The following is a 23574-nucleotide window of genomic DNA, read 5'->3' on the forward strand; positions in this document are numbered from 1 at the left end:
AGTAGAGAACGCAAGCCATTTCGAGATGGAGAAGGTGAACCATATCATCTTCACGGGGGCAGAGCCACTAGGGGGTTGAAGCCTCATCAGATCCATGTCAAACACTTCAATCGTCCACTCCTCTCGCACTACTAACTGCATCCATCTCGGCAAGTCCATGCCCTCTCCGTCTCCTATTCCTGTGGATGTGGCGGTCATGGTGGGTACCTTCCCTGTGAGCATCTCCAAAAGAAACACCTCAAAGCTGCACACATTTGCCTCTTGATATACTCTCCCCCTCTCAATAATCACTTTTGGAGCTTCATACCCTCCAATGAGACTCGAATTCACCATCTAGGCCAACCAGAAATCAAACACATAAGCATCATAGTTTTCTGTTATGAGTACATTGGAAGATTTGATGTTGCCACAACTCATCTTGTTGCCTTGTTTGTGCAGATACTGAATACCCATCGTTGTCCCAGGAGCTATATACATTCAACAATATACGAGGCAATGAATCATTGTTTGTGTCTGAAGATTATCATAAATCTTTCTTCTTGTTAAGTATGTTGATCCCTTATTATTCATTTCTGATATTCTTTTGTTTTTGGGTTCTCTTTCTAATCTAGTTTTACATATGCAGCCCTGCTCTGATACCATGTTGAGTTTCTAAGGATCGTTGCAAATGTAATAGCACTGCTGTCATCAGTTTGTATTTTCCAAATGCATTGATCTCTTTGTATGAGGAATAAATCAAGAAGAGACATGTCCCTTCATGGGACATGAATAGAGGGACATGTCTATTCATTAAGATAATTAATATAATAGCAAACTTAAGTGTGTTTATATATATATATATATAAACTTGATCTCACAGGTTTATCCTACTAAAGCTACCAAAACATCAACACTCATCTTATCTGTTTCTTGATTATTGTTTTCTTTGTTCACTGCAGTCTAATCTGCTTCTTAGCTGAGATGAAAAATGCTATGACATCTCCATAATTGCCTCTTCCCATGTTCTGACTGCGGAACACAAGATTATTTATTCTTGGATTTCTATTCTTGGCACTGTTATTTCCCTTTTACTCGGCTGACTTAATCTTCTAACCACAAATTTCCGTTTAGTCTATTTTTGGTTTTTAGTACTGGTCTGGGTTGGCTCATGCTGTGCTGACTAGCAGACTATTTATGAGGAAAGCTTTTGTTTATATCTGAATTTGACCTTAGAAGAAGAAGAAGAGAAATAGTAAGCTGAGTTTGCTCTCCTGCTCCATTTCTCGGATATTGTTTTCTATTTTTCTGCAATCTGATCTGTTTCTTAGTTGAGCTGGCGAATGACGCAGAGCATCTCCATAAATGCCTCTTCCCACATTTTGACCGTGGAGCACAAAATAATTTATTTTTGACTTTCTATTCTTGGCACTGCTATTTCCATTTTACTCAGCTACTTTTCTCTTCTAGCCACAAATTTTGGTTCAGTATATTTTTGGTTTTAGTGGTGGTCTGACTGGAAGACTATTTTTGGGGAAAGTCTTTGTTTACATCTGGGTCTGGGTCTAAACTTAGATTAAGGGGAGAAAAAGTATGCTGAGCTCGCTCGTCTTCTCCATTTCTTCGTTAGTGTTTTATGTGGTCTAATCTGCTTCTTAGTTGAGCTGTAGATGGATGAGGAGCATCTCCATGATTGCCTTTTCTGAACATTGAGACCAAGATCATTTAATTTTGGCTTTCTATTCTTGGCACTGTTATTTCTGTTTTGCTCACTTTCCTTTCTCTTCTAACCACAAATTTTGGTTTAGTCTATATTTGGTTTTTAGTAGTGGCCTGGGTTAGCTCATTACATGGTGACAGGCAGACTGTTTTGGAGGAAAAAATTTGTTTACATGTGGGTCTGCACTTAAGGAAAAGGGAGAGAAAGTAAGCTCCATTTACTCATCTTCTCCATTTCTTGGTTATTGTTTTTTGCAGTCTTATCTGCTTCTTCTTTTTTTGTATTCAAATAATGCAAAAGAACACAAAGAAAGAGGCAGCAACAGGCTGCCAAAGTATAACACAGTAGCCTAAACAGCAACTTCCCAGCATGTAATTCAAATCTGCTTTGTAAGTTGCAGTATAGATGTCTAACCTGATTCTTAGTTGAGCTGTAGAATGACATCAAGCATCTACATGATTGCCTCTACCGGCATTCTGATCGTACACCACAAGATTTTTTATTTTTTGGGTTTCTCTTCTTGGCACTGTTATTTCCCTTTTACTAGGCCTTTCTCTTGTAACCACAAATTATGGTTTAGCCTACTTTTGGTTTTTAGTAGCGGTCTAGGTTGTCTCATGCTGCACGGACTAGCAGATTATTTTTGTGTCTGGACTTAGAAGGAGGGTAAGAAAAAGTAATTTGAATAAAGAGAGACTCCTACTTATGTTAGAGGTAATTTTATATTCTCTGTGATGTGTTTTCTGTACATATTGAAGAAGAGTATTTCTTTTTATAATTAAAAACTACTGTAGCTAAGTTTGCTCATGTTCTCCATTTCTTGGTTATTGTATTCTTTGTTTTCTGCAGTCTAATCTGCTTCTTAGTTGAGCTGCACCAGATCATTCAACTGTCCACTTTGCTAGGAATGTGGGGAATAACTAACTCATTTCTTATTGTACACATGTTTACAATTGCACAGAAGATGCACATTTTTAGGCTATGTTACCCTGTTTATAAACATGCCCCGAAAAATTCTCATATCAACATGTTTGTCATTTTCCTTTAGAATCAACTGAAAGATGTATGTCTCAAAAGCTCAGTGTTGTGGTCATCTTGGTTTTCATAGTTTTGATCAAATAGTATAAAAACATTTCATTACATTGGAACAACTATTGGACGTCTTCATCGTAAGTACACATATCTCAATGCATCCCTACACACATCTTATGATATTTAATTTTTGTTGTAAATCATCAAAAAGGACACTCTTGATCAAACAAATCAAAGTGAAGGTCATCTCTATATAGGACAAACATGCCTCCATATGAGTCAAAGTCACCTCCCATCCAGCAGATCTTAAATAAAGTAATTTGACGCATTCTTTGTTGACACTCTTGTCAAGTTCTTGACCATTATAAAATGCAAATATAAGTTGCATCTTACACAAAGAAACTGGTACCTTCAATTATTTTTCAAAATGGCAGTCACTTTAACAAAGTTTCTTTAGAAGCCGATATATATATATATATGTGTGTGAACCCAAATCAGGCAAATAGAAAACTTCTAAAGATGGCTTAAAGCTCTGATAAAGCCAAAGGCAAAGGATATTTCCAGTGGTTTGGGTTAGTTTCTAACATTGCTTGAAACTCTGATACATCCAAATATGAAGGGTTTGTCTTATCAGTAAGTTGTTAAAATTATCAAAGATGCTGATATTATTCTCTTACTTTCATTAGCAAGTTAACTGAGTTGCAAAATTGTTCAAATGTCATTTTACATTGATATTCGGATGCTCCCTAAAGTTGGCCAAGTCGCTTCAAAAGGCCGTTAAAGCTAATATATTAAAGAGACTGTAATATGGATCGGTGTTTTTTGATTTTTCATCCAACTAACATAACTCACCAAAAACTCATTGCGGATGGGTGAGAAGAAATGGTTACCATCACTGCCAGTGAGTCCATGTTAAATAGAAGATACTAGTCGCTTTACAAACATTCAAGCAAATGTCTGTAGGTGTAAAATGGTTTTCACAATTGTAATTACCATTTTTTTTATCTGCACTAAAATGTTATAAAACATTTTTATCAGTTATGCTATCTAAAGCAATGGTATACATACAGACAAATATGTAATTGCAGGCAAGGAAGAGGGAAGGCTTAACAAAGAGTAATAATAAGTTTTGCAAAAACCAATAAGTTGAAGAAGGTTAAAAAGCTTCAAAAAAATATAACATGTGGATCGATGCCAAATGGGAATCTTGCAAAAGGGTATAGTAAGCCACTGGTAGATATGTATGTGAAACTGTAAACAAGATCCATTGCCTCCCATCGCATGAAATAACAATGGTTGGGTTCGAGAGTTGTATAAAAGGTGAAGTTGAAACTTGAAACACATAATGTACAACTATAGACAGTGCATGAACTGTTTGACAGCAGGTTCCAATTGTTTGACAGAAGGTTCCAAAGAATGGTGGTCACATGGAATGCCACAATTACACAATACACACTAAACACCTTGGGTTAGAAGTCTTTAAAACTTTTCAAAAAAAATCCTTGTGGGGGAACAGTGCAATACAAGATATTTTGGTTGGCATGCACACAATTTGTGGAATCATCCACAACACACTAAAAAATTGTTTGCCATGGTGCCTAAACCAAATGTTGTCTCAAGAAATCAAATCAAATGATTGCAGAATGTGAACAAAATAGATTTGCTGAGGTGGCTTTTAATTCCTTCAAGTAATGCCATTTGTAGTTGTTCCACATTTTGCGAACACCTTTGTGTAAGTGCCATAATGGGAGTCTTCAAATTGTGTAGACATTCAATGAAAAAATGAAGGTAGAGGATTGTCGTCAGGAAATCTATCAGAAATTCTCTGATTTACATGCATGCTTAGTTACCCAGTTCTCCCCCTGGCCCTTCCAACCAGGCGAATTTTGAATTGGTCCTTGGTTCTAGTCCCGGTTTCCTTTTGGATTCCACTGGGGTTCGAACCCAGGCAGGTTGGTTCCCCCAGGTTGAACCAAAACACAGAGCTTGATAGACTGAGCAAACCAGGTACAGTTCCACTGAGAAACATTCTATAATTTGGTGCAGAAAATGGTTATTACAGAATTTGAAAAAATATTTTTAACATTACAAAACAAAATTTGTTGTAGTTCAGATGTTTATTGCATCAAATTAAACTAGCCCTCAAGATTTATTCAAGTGAAATTTTCATATCCAATTGCTGATAATGACCCCTGCCCGATTAATTGGAAGCTCTATATAGTGATAACTCATATTTTAATTTTTAAACAGTAAACAATATCTTCAATGGGTGAAGGGAGTTGCAAGCTTCTCATACAACATAATTCAAGTAGGATGTTAATTAAACAAACAATCCCTCTGTACAATGAAAAGGTAATAAGCATTTGACAACTTGGAAAGCAGGAATGTTATTAGTGCAGCTGATCCCATTGAAATTGGCATTGTTTGTGAATCAAATAATGCCTTTAATGATTAATAAAAAGAAGATAAAGATTTAGATAGTCCATTAGATGATTGAAACTTAGTATAATGTTCTAATTGTTTTGAAACTTAGTATAATGTTCTAATTGTTGAAAGTCAAAACAATGAAACTTGAACTCAGTATTATTTTAATACTTTGGCGTTGATAATAGATAAATCATATAATGCTATGGTTACAAATTTATCGTGTTTTTGCTCTTTTCGTGATACTATGTGGTATTCTAATCCTAATTCATTCTTCTAGTCTGCATACATATGTATACATATAATTTTTACATGTTTTTGTACTAATGAACCCAATCCCCATTTCAAAAATTTGTCATACCCACAAACCAGTTCTTCATGTCAAAGTTTGAAGCTGCAATAGAGATCTTCAACTCTGATTTTTATGAGATAGAAATATGTTTCTTATGACCATTATGGTCATCTTCAGATGAAAGATATATTTGTGATTATATTATGCAAAAAGATGTGTCATATGTCATGTGAAGAGGCATGCATATGGAAATGTGCGGTGTTACATATGTGGAAATACTAAGGGTCTTATTTTTGGGACTCAAAGAGACCTTATGCAATCTATTTATTTGATTGCTTGGTATATTGTAAGTCAATCAAGAGGAAAGCCATGTACTAGAATATTTTATGATCAATAAAAGACATTTTTAGTGGTGTGGCTGGGTTTTTTCCCTTCTAGTGGAAGGGTTTTCCCAGGATAAATGTATTGAGTGTTTTGTGTATTGTTTATGCTCTTTTATTGTTATTTATTTGTATTTCTAGGCTAAAACATTAACATGGTATCAGAGCCAAGTTGAAAAAAAGCAGTAAAGGAGACCTATCTGTTCAGGTTGTTCAAGAACTTTGTAGGCAATTTGTGAGTGTTGAAGATAAAGGTTGCAAAAATATTTCTAGATCGGTAGCTCTCAGTTTGCTGTATTTATATTATTCTCATCTTTGACTCACCTGGATTGCAATTTACATTTAAATGATATTGATTGATTTGATATCAGTCTTATGTTGAGACCAAATCATCTTATTTGCATGGCATGATATCATCTGATTTTCTCGGTTATCAGGGCAACCTGAGATTGATCCAAGTTTTGGCACTACGTTATGCCATTATAATGGAGCTTATTCCAAAGTGGGAGTTTTATACGAAATGCAGTGAAGGGAAAGATACTATGCTGAAAATTTTGAAGTATATACAGAAGGGCTTTGTTGGGTAATGCGTTATTATCAAAGCTTGTGCTCATGGCAATACGTGCTCTCCAGCGAAGGGAGCCTTTCCTAGTCACTCTTTCTCATTCTTGTTCACTATCTTTTCCTCCTGGCTCTGTGTCTTCCCATCCATGCGGGCTCTGTCCTATTCTGAACTCCCTCTCTTCCTCTCTTCTTGTCATGTCAATGTCTCTGGTGCCATTAAAGGAATGGAAACTCAATGGACAGATTAAAAAAAAATTATTACAATATTTGAATATTGCAGTATATTAAAGATTGAAGGATATGCGTTTTGTTTTTCTTCATATAAGATGTTTCTTCTTATGATTGTGGCTTTATGTTCTGCTAAAAGTTGGGCATTTATCATCATCCTTGAATGGACAGATAATAGATCGTAGGCACTTAATAAATATTAAGTGCAGAGGAAATTCGTAGCACGTCATGCACTAAAATCGTAACTGCAGATCATGCATCATGGGAAGGTGGTCTCCACAGAGCATGCATACAGGTATCCCCCGGAGCGCACAAGTTCTGCAAGATGTAGACCAACACAATCTCACATCGTGGAGGTAGACACAGTAGTCTCATCTCTGATAGCGACTAGCAGATAGATGCATAACAGTTCCTTTTTGTGACTCGAGACTTAAATCTCACTTCTCATGTTGTCTTGCTCGGTTAATGGAATTCTTCCATTTTAGTTTTCTTTTATATCTTTCAATTCCTCCCAGTTTTGCGTTATGGATTGTATTCCTCTTCTCGTCCACGTCATGCCATCTTCTTTCTTTCACCGCTTCTGCTATTCTTTTCTTCCTTTGCTCTCTCTGTTTGCTTCCCAGTTCTTTTGTTAGGCATCCTTGTTAGTAACTGTTTTTATTTCTTTCCGTGAGATATTCATTTTTCTTTGCTTGTGATATGATGCTGATCTTATATCAAATGATTTATCCTTGTCTCTGTATTATTCTCTGCTACCTGGATCCTCTTGATCTATAAGTCCTGTATTTGACCGTTTGCATTCTTTGTATGCTCAATATGATGCAGTGGAGAAATTAAAAACTCTCAATACCTTGTTTTTCAGCTCATGTTGTATTAATCGTGTTTTATTACAATGTGTCTGAAGGTGTGATGGTTGCATGTCTCATGAGTAGACTATATTTATGTGGAATAATATGTGGTGCACTATTCTTTATCTCTCATGATTCTTGTCAATCCAGGTAGTGCTGGTAGAACTCTGATTCAATGGTCAATTTGGCTGAAGAGGGAGTGTAGAATTCAAAATTTCTTATTTGAGTGATTGAGGAAACTGACAGGAATTCTTTCCTCTGCAAGGAATTGATTTTGTTGAAGTACGGGGAAAGTCACACAGGTGGCCGTGATAGTTCACGTCCCTCTTCTTCTGGACTGGCAGATGAACAGTCAAATTCACAGTGAGAATGTATCAAATAGATAATGCTGTGCAACTAACATCTCTTATGCATCTTGAGGGATAGAGTTCATAATATTATTTTTTATTTTTAGGGTTTGTGCATATTTATGGGTCTCTTGACTCCAATACTTGAGGAATTCCCTGTAGACTTTGTATGCATTGTTTATATTCTATAGATAAGTATTGCTCTGCCTGTCAGTAAAAGCATTTTATCTGTGTGAACATTCTTAAGCAGTTTGTGGAGCGGTACACAATTGCAATAACATTAAATGTGCAGGAAGACACATTAGACGACAAAGAGATAAGTATTATGAAGTTTTGTTATATATCTGAGAATAGTGTATGCTATATACCTCTTCATAATAAATTGGTTTTATGAGTTATTATTAATCCCTCTGGATTGTAGGACAAGAAACAAAAGATGCATCAAGATTATATGCAAAGCAATACAGACTGTATGAGGATGCTGCTTGCACTCTTGAACTGAATTGATCTTGTAGGAAATGACATTCAAAGGGAGGTTTTCATTTGCTGCCTTCTTATGATCAAAGTAGTTCTTAATCAAGAGGGAGTCATTATGGAATCCCCATCATTCATATGAATGCTGGTTATTCTAGATTGTGTCAGTTCTCATCTTCCTTTATGGTGTATGATTATCATATGAATGCTGGTCTGCACTTATTCAAATATTGTGTATGTGTGTTGATCAGAGTTTTCCTTGATCTCTATGGATCTTATGAATCTCTCTTGGTTGCAGGATGCAATGGGATGGTGAGAGATTATGCAACGTTGTTTGCAGTGTTGATATTAAACTGGTGGCACTTTATTAAAAGGCGAAGATCATGCATAGAGAGAGAGACTATTCAGCTTCAGAGGGAGATTATGTGACAGAGGGAAAAGTCCAACCCTTTGCAAGTTTATGCAATAGTCAGCCATCTTATTGTGGTGATTAAATTTGTCCCTCTTGAGAGGGAATCTCTGTTATTGAAGTTGTCCCTACTGAGAAGGAGTCTCTATTATTAAAGTTGTTCCTGCTAAGAAAGAGTCTATGTGAAGAGAAAATCTCAATTATTTGTACATTCTTCTTTGGGATAAGTTTGAGGTGAAAGACCTTGTTCCACCCTCTGCGAATAGGTATGGTGGAAATGTGTTGAGAAGAATGGGATAAAAGACCTCATTTCACCCTCTACAAGTAGGCACGGTGGACCACCCTTTGTGAGTAGGCATGGTGGAATATATCCTTCTCAAGGATAAGTTTTTTCAGATAAAAGTCTTCATTCTACCCTCTGCAAGTAGGCATGGTGAAAGTCATGTGTAACTCCATTTTATGTGCTTATGAAGTAACTATGATAAATTATGTTATGCTGAGATAACATATGTTATGTGAGCTTATCAACTTTGGTTGCAGCTATGTGTGCTTGCCTAAAGATCTGTCTCTTGCTAAGAGTGAGTGTTAAAGTTTGTAGCTGCGATAGAGATCTTCTTCTCTGATTTTTATGAGATAGAAATATGTTTCTTATGACCGTTATGGTCATCTTCAACCTAAGTCACAAGGTTCGAGTTCGAGTTCGAGTTCGAGTTCGACAGCTATGAAGTTCGGATGAAATTCGACAAGGCAAAAAAAAAAAAAAAAATTCGACATTAAATTCGTCTTATATAATTTTCAAAAAATAATATGTATATGTCATTTATTTTTAAATGTTAGTAGAAAATAAAACTTCAAAGTTATACAATAAAAATATTTTTAAAATATTATAATAAAAATATATTAATAATCATAAATAAACACACAAAACATTAAAATATTACTAATAATAAAATATCCATATAATATAAATGTTTCCTAAAAACAATACATAAAATGTTTTGCTTTCATAAAAATTAATTAAAATATCATATAATATAAAAACACCATATATTATTAAAAATGTTGAATGAGATCCTAATAAACACTAGTAAACTTGAAACCTAAAAAATAAAATCAAAACTTTATAAAGATATTCCCTTCCCGACTGTCGCCGACTGAGCAAGTTTGAAAATGGCGGAGCTGCTGTGGGAGATCGCTGGCCAAGGCTGAAACAAAGACGAACAACAACAAAAGATAAATGGAAATTTCAAGAGGCAAAAGATTAACCGTTGCCGTTGAACTGGATAAACAACTGCCAAACTTCAGACAACAACAACTGCCAACGTTTGGACCTTCAGAAATGCTTTTGACTGTCAGACGCAAATTAGATACGTCGACCCTTATGCAAAACGACAAGGTGAATATTGCCGTACGAATTTCTTAACGAATTTTATGATTTTTTTTTCATTTTTTAGGGGTTCGCCGAATTTCGAACCTGAAGCCGAAAATTCGGCGAACCCTGTGACTAAGTCTTCAACTGAAAGAGATATTTGTGATTATATTATGCAAAAAGATGTATCATACATCATGCGAAAAGGCATGCATATAGAAATGTAAAGTGTTGCATATGTGGAAATACGAAGGGTCTTATTTTTGGGACTCAAAGAGACCTTCGTATGAAAGATGAAGAGTCTTATGCAATCTATTTATGTGATTGCTTGGTATATTGTAAGTCAATCAAGTGGAAAGCCATGTACTTGAATATTTTATGATCAGTAAAAGACATTTTTGGTGGTGTGGTTGGGTTTTTCCCTTCTACTGGAAGGGTTTCCTAGGAGAGATTTATTGAGTGATTTGTGTATTATTTATGCTCTTTTATTATTGTTTATCTGTATTTCTGGGCTAAAACATTAACAATTCAAACTCAAACTTGAACCAGTAACTTAGCATGCATGTAAAGGTGGTTTCACATGCAATGCAATTGAACAATTTGACCAATTGCTTCAAAAAGAGATGTTATCTCAAGAATAAAACAACATTATTAGAAATTATCTAAGCAAAGTGCAACCCATAGTCTCTGTAGAGTTGGAGAATTCGACCTAGCATATGGAGTCGGCATAGTATTTGTGGAATTCTCAAAATCCAAAACAATTGCCTCAAAGAAAAAGTAATTCATGAAATGCAATGCTACAAAAGCATATAAAGACTTGTCATCACCAATGTGTGTCGAAAGAGTGTCACCATATGATCAAAGCATATAAGAGAAAGGAGGCTCATTTGAGGTCACAAATGCAATGGTATGTGTGCAAATAGCAGACACACAACCCATGTGTCAGAAAAACTTGTCAAAAACATCTCCAAGAAGTGGCTCTCATCACTAACTATGAATAAAGAAAAATTATCAAAATGGATTTAGAGCCTTTTCATGTGTATAATTATAAAGCATAAGGAAATTTGTTGAGTGCGGCTACCATGATGTACCTATGAAGATATAAAATTACATATAAAGCCACAAGTGACATGAAAAAGTAAAAACATAGAGGTTTTATCAAAAGTTTTAAGTATAGACTTGGACCATATTTTCAAAAGTGGGTCCCACAATGACTTTCCACTATTGGTCAACAACATTGTAGTCAAATCTTGATATCAAAGGCCCACATCATGAAGTATAATACCAAGGATATGATTATGCTCCCCTGATAGAAATCACTCTACTAGAAATCACTAATACAAAACTTGATGATATTGATCTTCGAGGTGACTAGAAGTCAATGATAGATGACCTTCAAATAATCTGAATGAGTTTCCAAGGTACAATTGACAAAGGGTTTTTTAGTGAGGAAGCTTTCAATGAAGATACCATGAAAAGTTGTGACATTTTTTAAGCCCTCAAAGCTTCTAATGCCTATTTGCAAACCTTGTAGTTCGAATTGGACTCTATTCATACAAGTCAAAGGGCCTAGAAAACAAGAATGATTAATGTTGTCATCTCAAAAAGTAAGTTAATTACTCCTGCCATTAAGCTTTGCAAGATGTTTAAAGAAAAATCCTCCCTTCAATTGGGCAGTCTTCAGCACCGGCTAGAAGAACAGTGAAATGATTGTAGCTGTTGTTGTAGAGTTTTTGGGTTTGCTTGTCATAAGTCATATTTTGCTTGTTGTAAACATTGTAATATGACTTGCATTTTTCCATAATTTGAAGTTGTCTCTAGACCCTATAAATGTAAAAGTTACGTAAATCCTAACTTATCTTCAAAAGGTAGTTAATCTAAATGCTCGGTTAAGAAGTTATTTTAAGTAACTATTTTAGGAAGTTATCCTAAGTAATTTCTTGAAGTGGCTATCTCATAAAACTGTCGAGGTGGTTATCCTAATTAATCACCTTAAGTGGTTATTCTAAGTGGGTACAAAAGTAATCATCTTGGGTAGTTATCCTATGTAGTTACATAAAGTGGTCAGGAAGTTATTCTAAATGGTTATACCACTTATGCCTATATATATGATGGAAATTGTGGTAGGAAGTGTTCCAAGTATTCATATAACACATTGTCTAACTGGTTATGCAACTTATGCCTATATATATAATGGAAATTGTGGTAGAAAGGGTTCCATATTTTCACATTGTTGTGATGTGAGCCAAATCAGAGTCGAAGGTTAATTTTTCCCACTTTATTCGGCACAAATTCCCCCCAGATTATTACTACAAGGGCCCCCAAGACAGGGTCAAGGAGCAACACCCCTTGCAAGGTCATGTGCTCCTTGTGGCTGTACAAGGTGGGGTCGAGGAGCAATGCCCCCACGGGGGTTGAGGAAGCAGTGTCCTCAAAGCCAAAAATGAATTTACTATTGTAAAAGGCGTCAGCTATTATTTTTCTATTGGATGACTTATTCTAGCCCTAATTTTGTAAACGGCAAAACTACTTGTATAAAATGGGTTAGGGTTAGGGATTTCGTAATGTATGATGAGATTGTAGCTTCTTGCGGCAGTATTGAGCTATAAGGGATTGCGGATTGTAATCACTATAATCACTAGATAATACTAATAATGGACTTCTTGTTGGTGGACATAGCCCAAGGATTGGGTGAACCACGTTAAATCTTTGTGTCTTGTATTTTCTTTCGTGCGATTTATTATTTTATGATATTGGTTATATTTGCATGTAATTATTTCTGTCTATGGTAAATCCTAACAGACATAACACATTGGTATTGTTCAAGTAAAAGAAAATAAAAAGCACGTTGATGGAGGTGCATCCATTTTGTTCCTATGCGTTGTTAGTGATGCTTCATATGTTCATTAATGATAACTCTTGCTTACCTAAATGTTGTATGCGAATAAAAATAACATATCATGCTCTTGGTACCTTGACTTGATATGTTAAAGACTAAAAGTTACTTTTCATTTCCTATCTTCCTTTCTCATTTTCTTATATACATTTGCTTTCAAACCCCAGAAATACCAAATACGAGTACTCCTTCATAGGAGGGAGCTGCCCCTCTCAAATGCAAAGGAAGGTTATTATCCTACAACAATCTCTCCAACTGTTGTAAACATTTGTCACTGCTCACAGGGCAAAAAGGGTCGACCAGAAGAAGCATTGCAGCAACATATCTGTTTGCCAACAGACCGTCATATTGATTCCTCTCCAAAGGGAATGAATAAAGTTATATGTGCCGGCCTAACTTAACCTTAGTTGGATTAGCAGAGCTCAATCTTAGATGAGGCACTTGCTACCAGAAAATCAAAGAAATTGAGTTTCAAAGAGCTTATATGTCTTGTCATCATTCTTCAGGATTAGACTTCAAGCATAGTGCAATGGGGAATTTAAGTTTAGTTATATCATAGAAGCACTTTCTGACATGGTTACAAGAAGTCCTCCCATTACCCCACTTTCAGTCTCTCCATTCAAGCGTGAAGCTTTGGATTTAAAACATGAAAAGGCCACTATTTGGAATTAATTTAGAAAGCTGCAGACAAATTGATTTATGTATGCCGTTGTTAGCAATGTTTGACAATATTTCAAAGTAGTCTTTAAGTGTTTTAGTCTTTTTCAGATGTATGAATTACAGAATTAATACCCTTCAAACTTAGCAGTTAGAAGATAATAGAACAGAAAAAAAATGGAAAAAAACAATGATATAACATATTCAAGTGAACACGAGGCTTCCTTGTTGATTTCCAGGAAATATCCAAGGTTGTGCAAAATCATAAATGTTATCTCAATCTCGCATCTCTCTAACTCATTTTCCAACATATTCAAGAGCTTAGCTAAAAAAAGTTAAAAAACCCAAACAAGTTATCAAAACTATCTTTAATTACTCATTCTCAAAGGCTCAATATATATAGTACTTTTCTTTACCTTAATTATGTGGCCAATCCTGTATCACACACTTGACTTCTTATACATTTGCCAATAACTGTGTTGCTCTTTATGCTAAGGATCCCACTCAGCAGAGAAAAACATCCTTCCCAATTAGATTTTAATCTAGCAGATAACAGGTAATGATGTCCTATCAAAGGCCTCAATGTCAAATCCCCAGCAGCATCTTTTATCCCTTTGTAGTTCCAACAAAGATGTTAGATAAGTTTTCACAATTGCTAGGCAAACCAAATTCTCGAGGGACTGACAGCCTTCATAATATGATGGCCTTTATCTTATACATCACATGTCATAGGTTGGATGGGTGCTTATTCTTTTTGTTTATTGAATGACCTTATCTTTAATAATATGGACAGAGATTTAAGTTGACATATACAAATGTCAACTTTTATCTAATATTATGGAAAGAAATTAAAATCAAAGATAGCTACACATCCACAAACTGCCAAAGTTGATATTCAGGATATGATAGCAAAAAGCCCATATGAATGGCCATTTATCTAAAGTTAAAGATTAAAAGTACTTTTTGGAAAAAATCCTTAATGTTCCAGTCCTGCTATATTAGGTATTTAGTCACTATAAAATATTCCTGCTAAAACCCTAAATCAATATTATACTATAGTGTTTACCCATCAGCAGCTATGAATTCTACCAAAGTCACAGAATACATCAAATTTCATCCACGAGATTTGAATTTCAGAGAATTTTTACCCTTTCCGAACTTCATCCAAATTTTATGATATTTAATATAATATTATTTTATTTTACAACAATATGAGTTATTTAGTTTACATATTTAGAAATTTCAAACTATTTTGACAATTTTGTGGATATATTACTTATATTTAAAAATTAATTAAATTTATATAAGGTATAAATTTGATGTCAAATTTTTTTTTGAATTTTTACCCTTGTGGAATTTCATCTGAATTTTATGATCGACGAACTCAATTTTAAATTTGAACCTTGTGACTCATAATTCTACAAATGCTGGGATGTGGAATCTGAACCAAAGGTGTCCATAGAATATATGCTCCTGTGAATATATGCCTAGTCCATGTTTCTCGGTAATTACTGCAGTCTCTCATTTGCATTCCTCAGATCCGTCACCTTAAATGATATGTACTAGGCTCTAGCAAACAGTACAGAGGATATTACAAGAAAAACATACTGAGACTCAAGTGTTTTCTAGCAGTGTTTTAAATGAAAATGAGCACAAGTGGAATTCTATTGTATTATGTGATCATTTTTATCCTTACAAGTCATGTGATCAAGTTTTTCCTTATAAGTTAATAGATACACATTTTAACCCACATGGTCATCCTTAAATTTCAACAGGTCCCTTCCAGCCAACCACTGGATACCAAAATTGAAGTTAATTTAATATTTATTTATAAGCTCCAATAAATACAAGCATATATATTAATATAAAACTAGTGCACCATAGTATTTCCATCGAGTTGTGAATAGTCCTGAAAAAATGAAAGACTAGTTTCCCACAGTTAAATAACTACAAAGCTGCAGGGTGTATAAAATTCAAAGATTATAATGGAATACATATTACTATATTAGAGACTTCCGTTAAGAAGAAAGGGAAACTGCTTCAAAAATCATCGCATTGCATTCAAAACCCACATGAATGTATACAATTATTTTTTCAGCAATTGCAGTATCATCGCATTAGCCGTCTCCTTTTGTTTTTTCTCAAATATGAACAAACCCTATGAAGATACAAAATTGTTATTGCAAAGCACCCTGACGATATTAATGATTGCAGCTCTGAGCGTATCTATGAGTTAATCTTTATAATTTAAATATTAAAATTGACTATGTTTCTATTGTCATCCATCTTATTAACCTAAGTGAACATAAAAAATAACTAATGAAAAGAAGAAAACAGCATCAGTAGTCACTAACCAATAAAATCGAGACTTACTGCTTATCCCAGCAAAGAAGTTCTTTCCATGCTGTCAATGACTGAAGAACAATCCCCATCTTTGTCTCGAAATTAGCAGTTAGTGCCCAATATCGCACACCCAAGCCCCTTTATAAAACATTGCTTCTTCTTAAGGACCTGATAAAACAGTACATAAAAATAACTCACAAATTGAGGGAAAAGAATATTTACATAAAAAGGATTCCCAAAAAAAAAAATTATTAGTGAATAATTTCCAACTCTAGCTTATATTCCAAGGAAATCTCGAAAACTGGAGGAGTTATACTTTTTTACTAGGGATATGCAGATGAGATTAACTTGCGTCTGTTACTGCCCATTAGTATTAAAATATATTTAGAGAGAGTCAATGTATGATTCTCGTTGCAATAAGTAATATTAGAAATTGCAGAATATATCCACAAGTGAGCATTTTCTACGTCAGCCAGTATAAAGAGCAAGCAAAAATTCTAAAAATAATGATATAAAGGACCTTTTTACTAGCTTAAACTTACAGAGCAAATTAAGAAAAATCAGCCAAAACACAACAGCTCCAAGAGACACAAGAAGCAGAACCAAAATAAATTTCAAGATAACAATTTGTCTTTTTCAAGCCTAGCCTTGAGAAGTACATAACAGGTAGAAGTCTGATGGACTTACGATCCCTTCCAGATGCTGTCGTTGGCTAAAATTACTAAAAATTATCTTGTCCGGAAAAAAGAAACTTTTAGATAACACATTGACAGGAAACCTCAAAAACTTCAGGTAAAGGGCTTAAAGCTATCAGAAATGTTACAACATGCAGGGCACAAAACTAACAGAAAAAAAGACCAAAAGCATTTTTTAATTAAAATTTATATATATCATTCATAATCTACCTTGCATGTTACCCTCAGAGGGGCACAAAACACTTCAACACCAAGCATTCAATTGCTTCTAAGCAAAAACTATTCAAGGTCGGGATATTGTCAGACTCATCGAAGCTTGTGCATTATTTACACTGCACACCGCATTACACAATCGCGACGCTCTGTATATGCTTAAAATCGTATGTTTCTTTCAAAGGCTGAGCATCAATTTTATGAAAGTATCATTATCTATGAACATGTTTCAGAAAAGAGAAAGAAATAATACCCTAAAATTTCTCTATTATATAATTTCAAAGCGAAAATTGAAATTGAGAAGCCCTCAATGATAATATTAGCACAAAATTTTGGTTCGGGAGTCAAAGAAACTAACTTTATACGTACCCCCTCTCCTGTTCCTCAAACTGGATATTGTACAGCATCGATCTCCCAAATTAGCCATGAAATATGATCAAAATTAACAGATTGGTTCCATCAGCGAAGAAATTAACGCCAACAATTTCGTTAGAAAGTAAAGTTTTGAAGATGGTTGTGGGTTGCTATGGTCCACAAAAGAGAGCCTGTTTGTGGTAGCAGTAAAACCACACGCCGTGATTGGGTGTTCCATGCATGCAAGGAATGATCGTGGACACGGTCCCGTGGAGGGGGCTGCTGAAAAGTCTATAAGGGTCCATTTGGTTTGGAAGATGACAGGAATTGGCTTTTTCAAAATCTGAATTTGAAAATTTTTGTGTTTGTTTTAAAATTGGCAAAATGGAATTAGCATACCGGACTTCCAATTTTGCCTCAAAACCAGGGTTTCCAACTTCCTACTAGCAAGTAGGAATTGAAAATCAAAATGTGGTTATGTTTTTTCAGGAGTGTAAAAACAATAGATTGGACTACTCTTTGAAATTTGCCTTCAACTCCAAGCTTACACATAAAAATGTATCATCACACGCATCTTCTGAGTGAAACAAACGGTTCAAGTAAAATCCCAAAAATCAGAATGAAGATTTGCAAAACCTTGATTTGGCTAAACCAAGATTTGTAGAAATCCCAATTTTTCGAATTCCATGAACCAAACAAACTCTAAAGGAAGTCGTGGAAAGGGTTGAAGTGAATGATGAGACACATAAATTACCTTTTTTTTTAAAGGCAACCTTTCTATTTTTTCATTATCATTGACTAGTAATTATATTCAAAAGAGGTGTTAATAGATATTCTAATGGTGATATATATTATGGTATTTTATATATATAGACTAGTCAAAAGGCCCTTGGTCTATTAGGGAAGTTGAGAGGCTTAAAAAGAGCCTATCGGAGATCAAGTCTTGTTGAGTGTAAGGCCCCCAACATGTAAAAGGGATGAGGTTGGGGATCATGCTCCATACGAATTTGGTAGAATGGATACCCCTTAGTCCTTGGTTCTTAACCAAAGAGGATAAGCGAAAAATGTTGAACCTCCATCATATATATATATATATATATATAAAGACTAGGGATTGAAGATTCTCTTCTTTTTTAGTAAATAGTATAAATTTTTAAAATCCAATTTCAATTAGTAAGTTGGCTATGATCTCCTTGTTGTGAGAACCTTGTTTAGAATGGGTTTAGGTTTTGAATTGGAGTGAATGTGGTCACTGCTTTAACTCCACTTTCAGAAGGTTTTACACCAAACATCATTCTTCAAGGAGTTGCACATCATTCTTTAAGGAGTTGATGGCATTGGAAGTATAGCTTTGTGTGAAGTATCAAGCATACGTGAAGGTTCATCTTTGGCTTCTTCTATAAGGTTATCTTGGCATGCTCCAAAGGGGATTGGTAGTCCAAATATTTATTAGTTTGTGCTTACATTCTCTGGATTAGTAATTGCAATGCACCTGATGATTGTCCCAAGTGTAACTATTAGTAACACAAAATAAAAATACCAAAAGTAAAACTAAATGACAATTCTTTTCTAGACTGGAGAATCATTTTACTCGTGGTAATTTACTTAATCATTTTACTCGTGCTAATTTACCTTCTTTTAGGCTACTTACAATAGATGTGTGGCAATTAATATGGTAAAGGCCTATAAATTCATTAGAATGTTTCTTAAAGATCAAACATTATGTTCAAGGGAAACATTTTTAACTTCTTCTTTTATCCAAAAGTCAAACTTGCTAAACTTCTATGAAATTTAAAACAAGCACATAAAAACTTAAAAGTCATTTGTTATCAATGTTATACACATAGAAACACGATTTAATGTTGATGATCTATAATAGCAATAATAATAAATAATTTTACATTTTAAATTTCAATAGGGTATAGTAGCTAATACATGAGCAAGGTTGAATACAAATTATAGAAGGTGAACACAATAGACCTATAGTAGTGTACTAAAAATGTCTCTTCAATGCATATCTCCAAAAGGATGCATCTAAATGTTTAAAAAAACCACTTATATGATGTCACATCATTGCACCATTAAGCATGACTCAGTGCACAATTATTGGTATTGTCACTTTTGGGGACCATGTCATATGCCTTCAAAAAACTCATGCTCATATAGCATCATATTTGACCATGACATGAAATTGTTTTTTTAAGTAGGGAACTTAACAAGTAAATTGTTGTAAAAATTTAAGTGTAATCTAAATTTCTAAGTAAGATTTTGAGAAAGGCATAAGTTAGGGTGAGCATGTATTGACTCCTCTACCCTAGTGTTAACCAAAAGAAATTCAAATATGTAATTTGAAATAATGCAATAATTTGAGTCTTATTATTTTATTTAATCATATTATTGTTATAATACTAGCACTTGCACCTACAGAGGTTCAAGGGAAGGGTCAATGAGAAATTATAGATGAAATTTAAATGTGAAACACAAAAAAGTAATATTTTAATATAATTTATTTTTAAAAGCCATATTAGTTAAAAACAAGATCAATAAACGTTGTTAGGCCCTTTTAAATTTTATTAACTAAAATTAATTTTACATTTTGGGTCCTCTATTCAGTATAGTATCAGAGGAATAGAATTGAGGTCTAGTACATATTCATATGGTCACATTAGGGTCTTCATGGGTAATATTGTTTTTTTTTATTGCCAATTGGTTTGGCGAAAGATGCAATTTCCATCCCTTTGGAGTTATGGATTACGCAACCTAGTCCTACCTATCCAGGTCAACCTCTTAAAGACTCGTCAAAATTTAATTTGAACCATCCTTCTTGAGGGGGTAACCACACACGTTCAACTCTTGCCTTAGGATTTTCATATGATTGATGGTTAGAAAAGGATGGTAATTTGAGACTTTTCCATTGTTCTCACATAAGTCCATCCCAATATGTCATGTTTTTATCCGATCTGGGATAATTTAAGATTCTATTGTGTGTGACTTCAATGACGATTGCATTAATTTTATTAATAAGTTGGGTTACCTTCATTTTTTATCTTTAAAAAATTATATGATTTCATTCTTTCCATATTTCCCATATTAGGATTGAAGGACATATTTTCCATAATATGTCATAAATATTATTTTGAACAAGCACGCAATATTGTTTGGCATTGTTATTATACAATTTAGTTGGGTACATAACCATGTCCAACATTGTTTGGAGTATGGACAGTTTTGGAGAAGATGGTCCATCATTTCACTATCTTTTTTCACATAGAGGGCATATGCTAGGGCCTTCCTAACCCATTTTCATAAATTGATCTGCAGTTAGAATTTTCCTTTGGTTGGAAAACCAGGTAAAAAGTCCTACTTTAGGTAGGCAAATTTTATCAAAACAAAGGTTGAAGGGAATCTTTGTTTTGGGTCTAAGTTGATTGTGAATGAGTTGATAATAACCATGTTTAGTATTGTAGTTACCAGTATTCGAGGCTATGCATATTAGGTGGTCACTTTTTTTTCATATGTACATATCTTTCCTTTAGAATTTTTGTAGGAATGTCTTTTGTTTTTTTTTTGTGGGGGGGGGGGGGGGGGGGGGGGGGCGGGGGGGGTGGTGGGGATATTGATGTTTTCTAATGATTTCCACTTTGAGTCTTCTAATGTGGTATCATATTGAATAATAATATAATCCTTTATGTATTTACCCCATAGGTTTCAAAGATTATTTTATATTTATTCTAATTTAGCGAGTGGGGATATTGGTTTAAGTCCTTCCCATGAGTCTTCCCAAAAAAGAGCTTCCTCCCCATTACCAATTTTCCATGAGAGGTTATTATTAATTATACTTCTGCATTCCATTATGAAATTCCACGATCTAGATCTAGATAGAGGATTAACCATTCTTAATAGACTTGATGGTTGTTTCCCATTAAGGTATTTGTGTCTAAGAATCTTAGCTGATTTTAATTCAGTGTTTGTGTATAATTTCCAAATTAGTTTGGCCCCTAAGGCCTTACTTTGTTCTTTAATGTTCTTAAAACCAAGGCCACCTAACTCTTTAGGGTTGCAAAGTCTATCCCACATTGTTAGTGGTATTTTCTTTTGTTCATTAGACCCTTGCTAGAAGAAATTTCTATAAATTTTATTTAGTTCATCCTTTTTATTAGAGGGAAGATTATAGCATGACATTTGTTAAATAGGAATGACATATGGACCTAATTTAATCATTAGTGATTTGATTGTTGAAGATATTCATTTACCTTTCCATGACTCCATCCTTTTTTCACTTTTTTTATTATGGGTTCCCTTGAATTTGAGGATTTTATTTGTCTATCTAAAGCTAATCCTAGGTATTTGCATGGAAATTCTCTTTTTTAAAAATTCAAAGTGTTACATAATCATTGTTCTAACTTAAGGTTTGTGTTGAGAAAGAAGATTTCATATTTGGATTGGTTGATTTCATGTCCTAAGGCAATAATGTTGAATGAGAGGATTTCTTTGAAATTATTAGCTTCATTGATTTAACTATTTCCAAATAGCATAGTATCATCAACAAATTGTTCATGAGTGATTGGTTCCATGTTTGATGTGATTTTAATACCTTCCAAAAGCCCATATGTTCTTCCTATGTTTATTGTTCTTCCAAGAGCCTCAAACATAATTAGGAATAAAAAGGGTTATAAGGGGATCACCTTGTCTGATCCCTCCTGAAGAGTCAAAGAAGCCCTCAAAGGAACAATTTATTAGTTAAAATATTAATATAATAATTTATTTTAAAAATTAATAAAATAATTTATATTCAAACTAATTAATTTTATTTTTCTTAATATTTGTCATTTCATAAAAATAATTAGTCATCCATAAAATTAATTTAATGAAATAGAATCAAATTGAATGTCATTTGCAATGCCTACCCCTAGTTTACTTTTTATGTTATATTGTCAAATTCTTTTAGGCTAGCTTTTATGGTTATGTGTTATGATTTAGTGGTACTTGGTTACCTTATTTGATTGATGTTATTTCATACTTAGATTAAATATTTGATGAGTTATTTGATACTCGATTATTTCATGTGTTCATGGTTATTCTTTCGACGATGATGCTTTGCATGTTTCATATAGCAATTTCAATTGTTTCATGATGACAGTTAGATGGATTATTTATATACATTTTTTATGGTTACTTACCCCATACTTGCATGTGTATAGTGTACATGTATGTTTTACTTTATGTTTGACGTTTCTGATGTGGTTAAGGGAGGGAGTTGTAGTCACCTGCTAGTCGGGATCTACACGATGTATCACTCCCTTCCATTACCTATTTAGTTTAGATATATATATATATATGCATATGTACATGTTTGACTTTTAGATTGTAGGTACCGAGCATCGACTTCCTTGAATTGCCAAGATGAGCATGCCCTATCACAGTATCACAATGGTAAAAGAGGAGAGATATTTCTCTAGTCCAAATCCTAAACCTGAGCCAATCATCCTAAAACATAGGACAAGTATCTAATTTATTTACCTTATTGAATTCGTCAAGTGATGTGAATTCAAGATTTTTGACCTTTTAGTTTGATTTTGTACTTCATCTTTTATATGAGTTTTCCTTTCAGTTTGTGGGTCGACTATGGTTTTTAGTTATAATTAAATCAAATAAAGATTTTTTTTGGATCAATAAACGACTAAAGCCTAGATTAATTATTGTTATTTATTGTAATTAATTATTTTTATGTGTTAAGCGAATTCAAACCCAAGACCTCCCACTGAGAGGCTTACAAGTTACCATTGTGTTGTAGGCTATTGCCTCAAATAAATATATTATTAAATGGTTTAATTTAACCAAAAACATTTATAAAGAAAAATAATTTTTTATCATATTTAATTAATTGGGAAATTAATTAAATAGAAGAAATAGATTTAAAGATTTAGTTAAAAGACCAAATTTGGTGTATTTATATTTATTTAATTTAATAATAATTAATTTAGAAGTTTCATTGTAATAATAAACTTTAAAAATGAACAACATTGGATCTCAATTTCACTCTGCTCTGCAAAAATGACAAAAAAAGTGAAAGTCCAATCAAAGTTTAGTCGCCTAACTTGAGAGTCATTGCATACCAGCAGAAGACAAGTTCGCAGCCTCCTCTAGCGACCAATAACAAATTCGAAGCCCTCTCACAGCGAAACTTCAACCAAGGTAAATTTTGCGATGCAGGCAAAAACAAATTTGAAGCATTGGTCAGACAACACTCCAGACGAAACAAGGAAATTCATGACAATCAGCCTCACAAAAAAGAAGATGGATGGCAAACTGTGCATAAAAGAAGAAAGCGGTCCCAAATCTGGTATCACCAG

At 34.0% G+C, this 23574-nt stretch overlaps 1 protein-coding gene across 5 annotated transcripts in view; it reads right to left on the minus strand.

Annotated features, from left to right (window-relative positions):
• The window catches only part of LOC149541983 (FAD synthetase, chloroplastic-like), a 31795-nt gene extending 14298 nt beyond the window's left edge, over positions 1–17497 (minus strand). The window contains exons 1-2 of one of the 5 annotated variants that reach the window (XM_089797036.1): positions 17237–17497; positions 15971–16127 (exon numbers count right to left, since the gene is read on the minus strand). Coding sequence is in view for 3 of the 5 variants with exons in the window: in XM_089797034.1 (XP_089653160.1) it covers positions 15990–16048 (59 nt within the window). In the remaining 2 variants the exon portion in view is untranslated. Of the gene's footprint in view, positions 1–15970; positions 16128–16864; positions 17021–17225 lie in introns of those variants that run through there. The other 4 variants (XM_089797037.1, XM_089797034.1, XM_089797033.1 and 1 more) reach the window with 4 other exon arrangements.
• Positions 17498–23574: the final 6077 nt, after the last annotated feature.

Source organism: Cupressus sempervirens, chromosome 8 (assembly GCF_028749045.1).
Source record: "Cupressus sempervirens isolate cs-2001-9-10 chromosome 8, ASM2874904v1, whole genome shotgun sequence".
NCBI classification, from domain to species: Eukaryota; Viridiplantae; Streptophyta; class Pinopsida; order Cupressales; family Cupressaceae; genus Cupressus; species Cupressus sempervirens.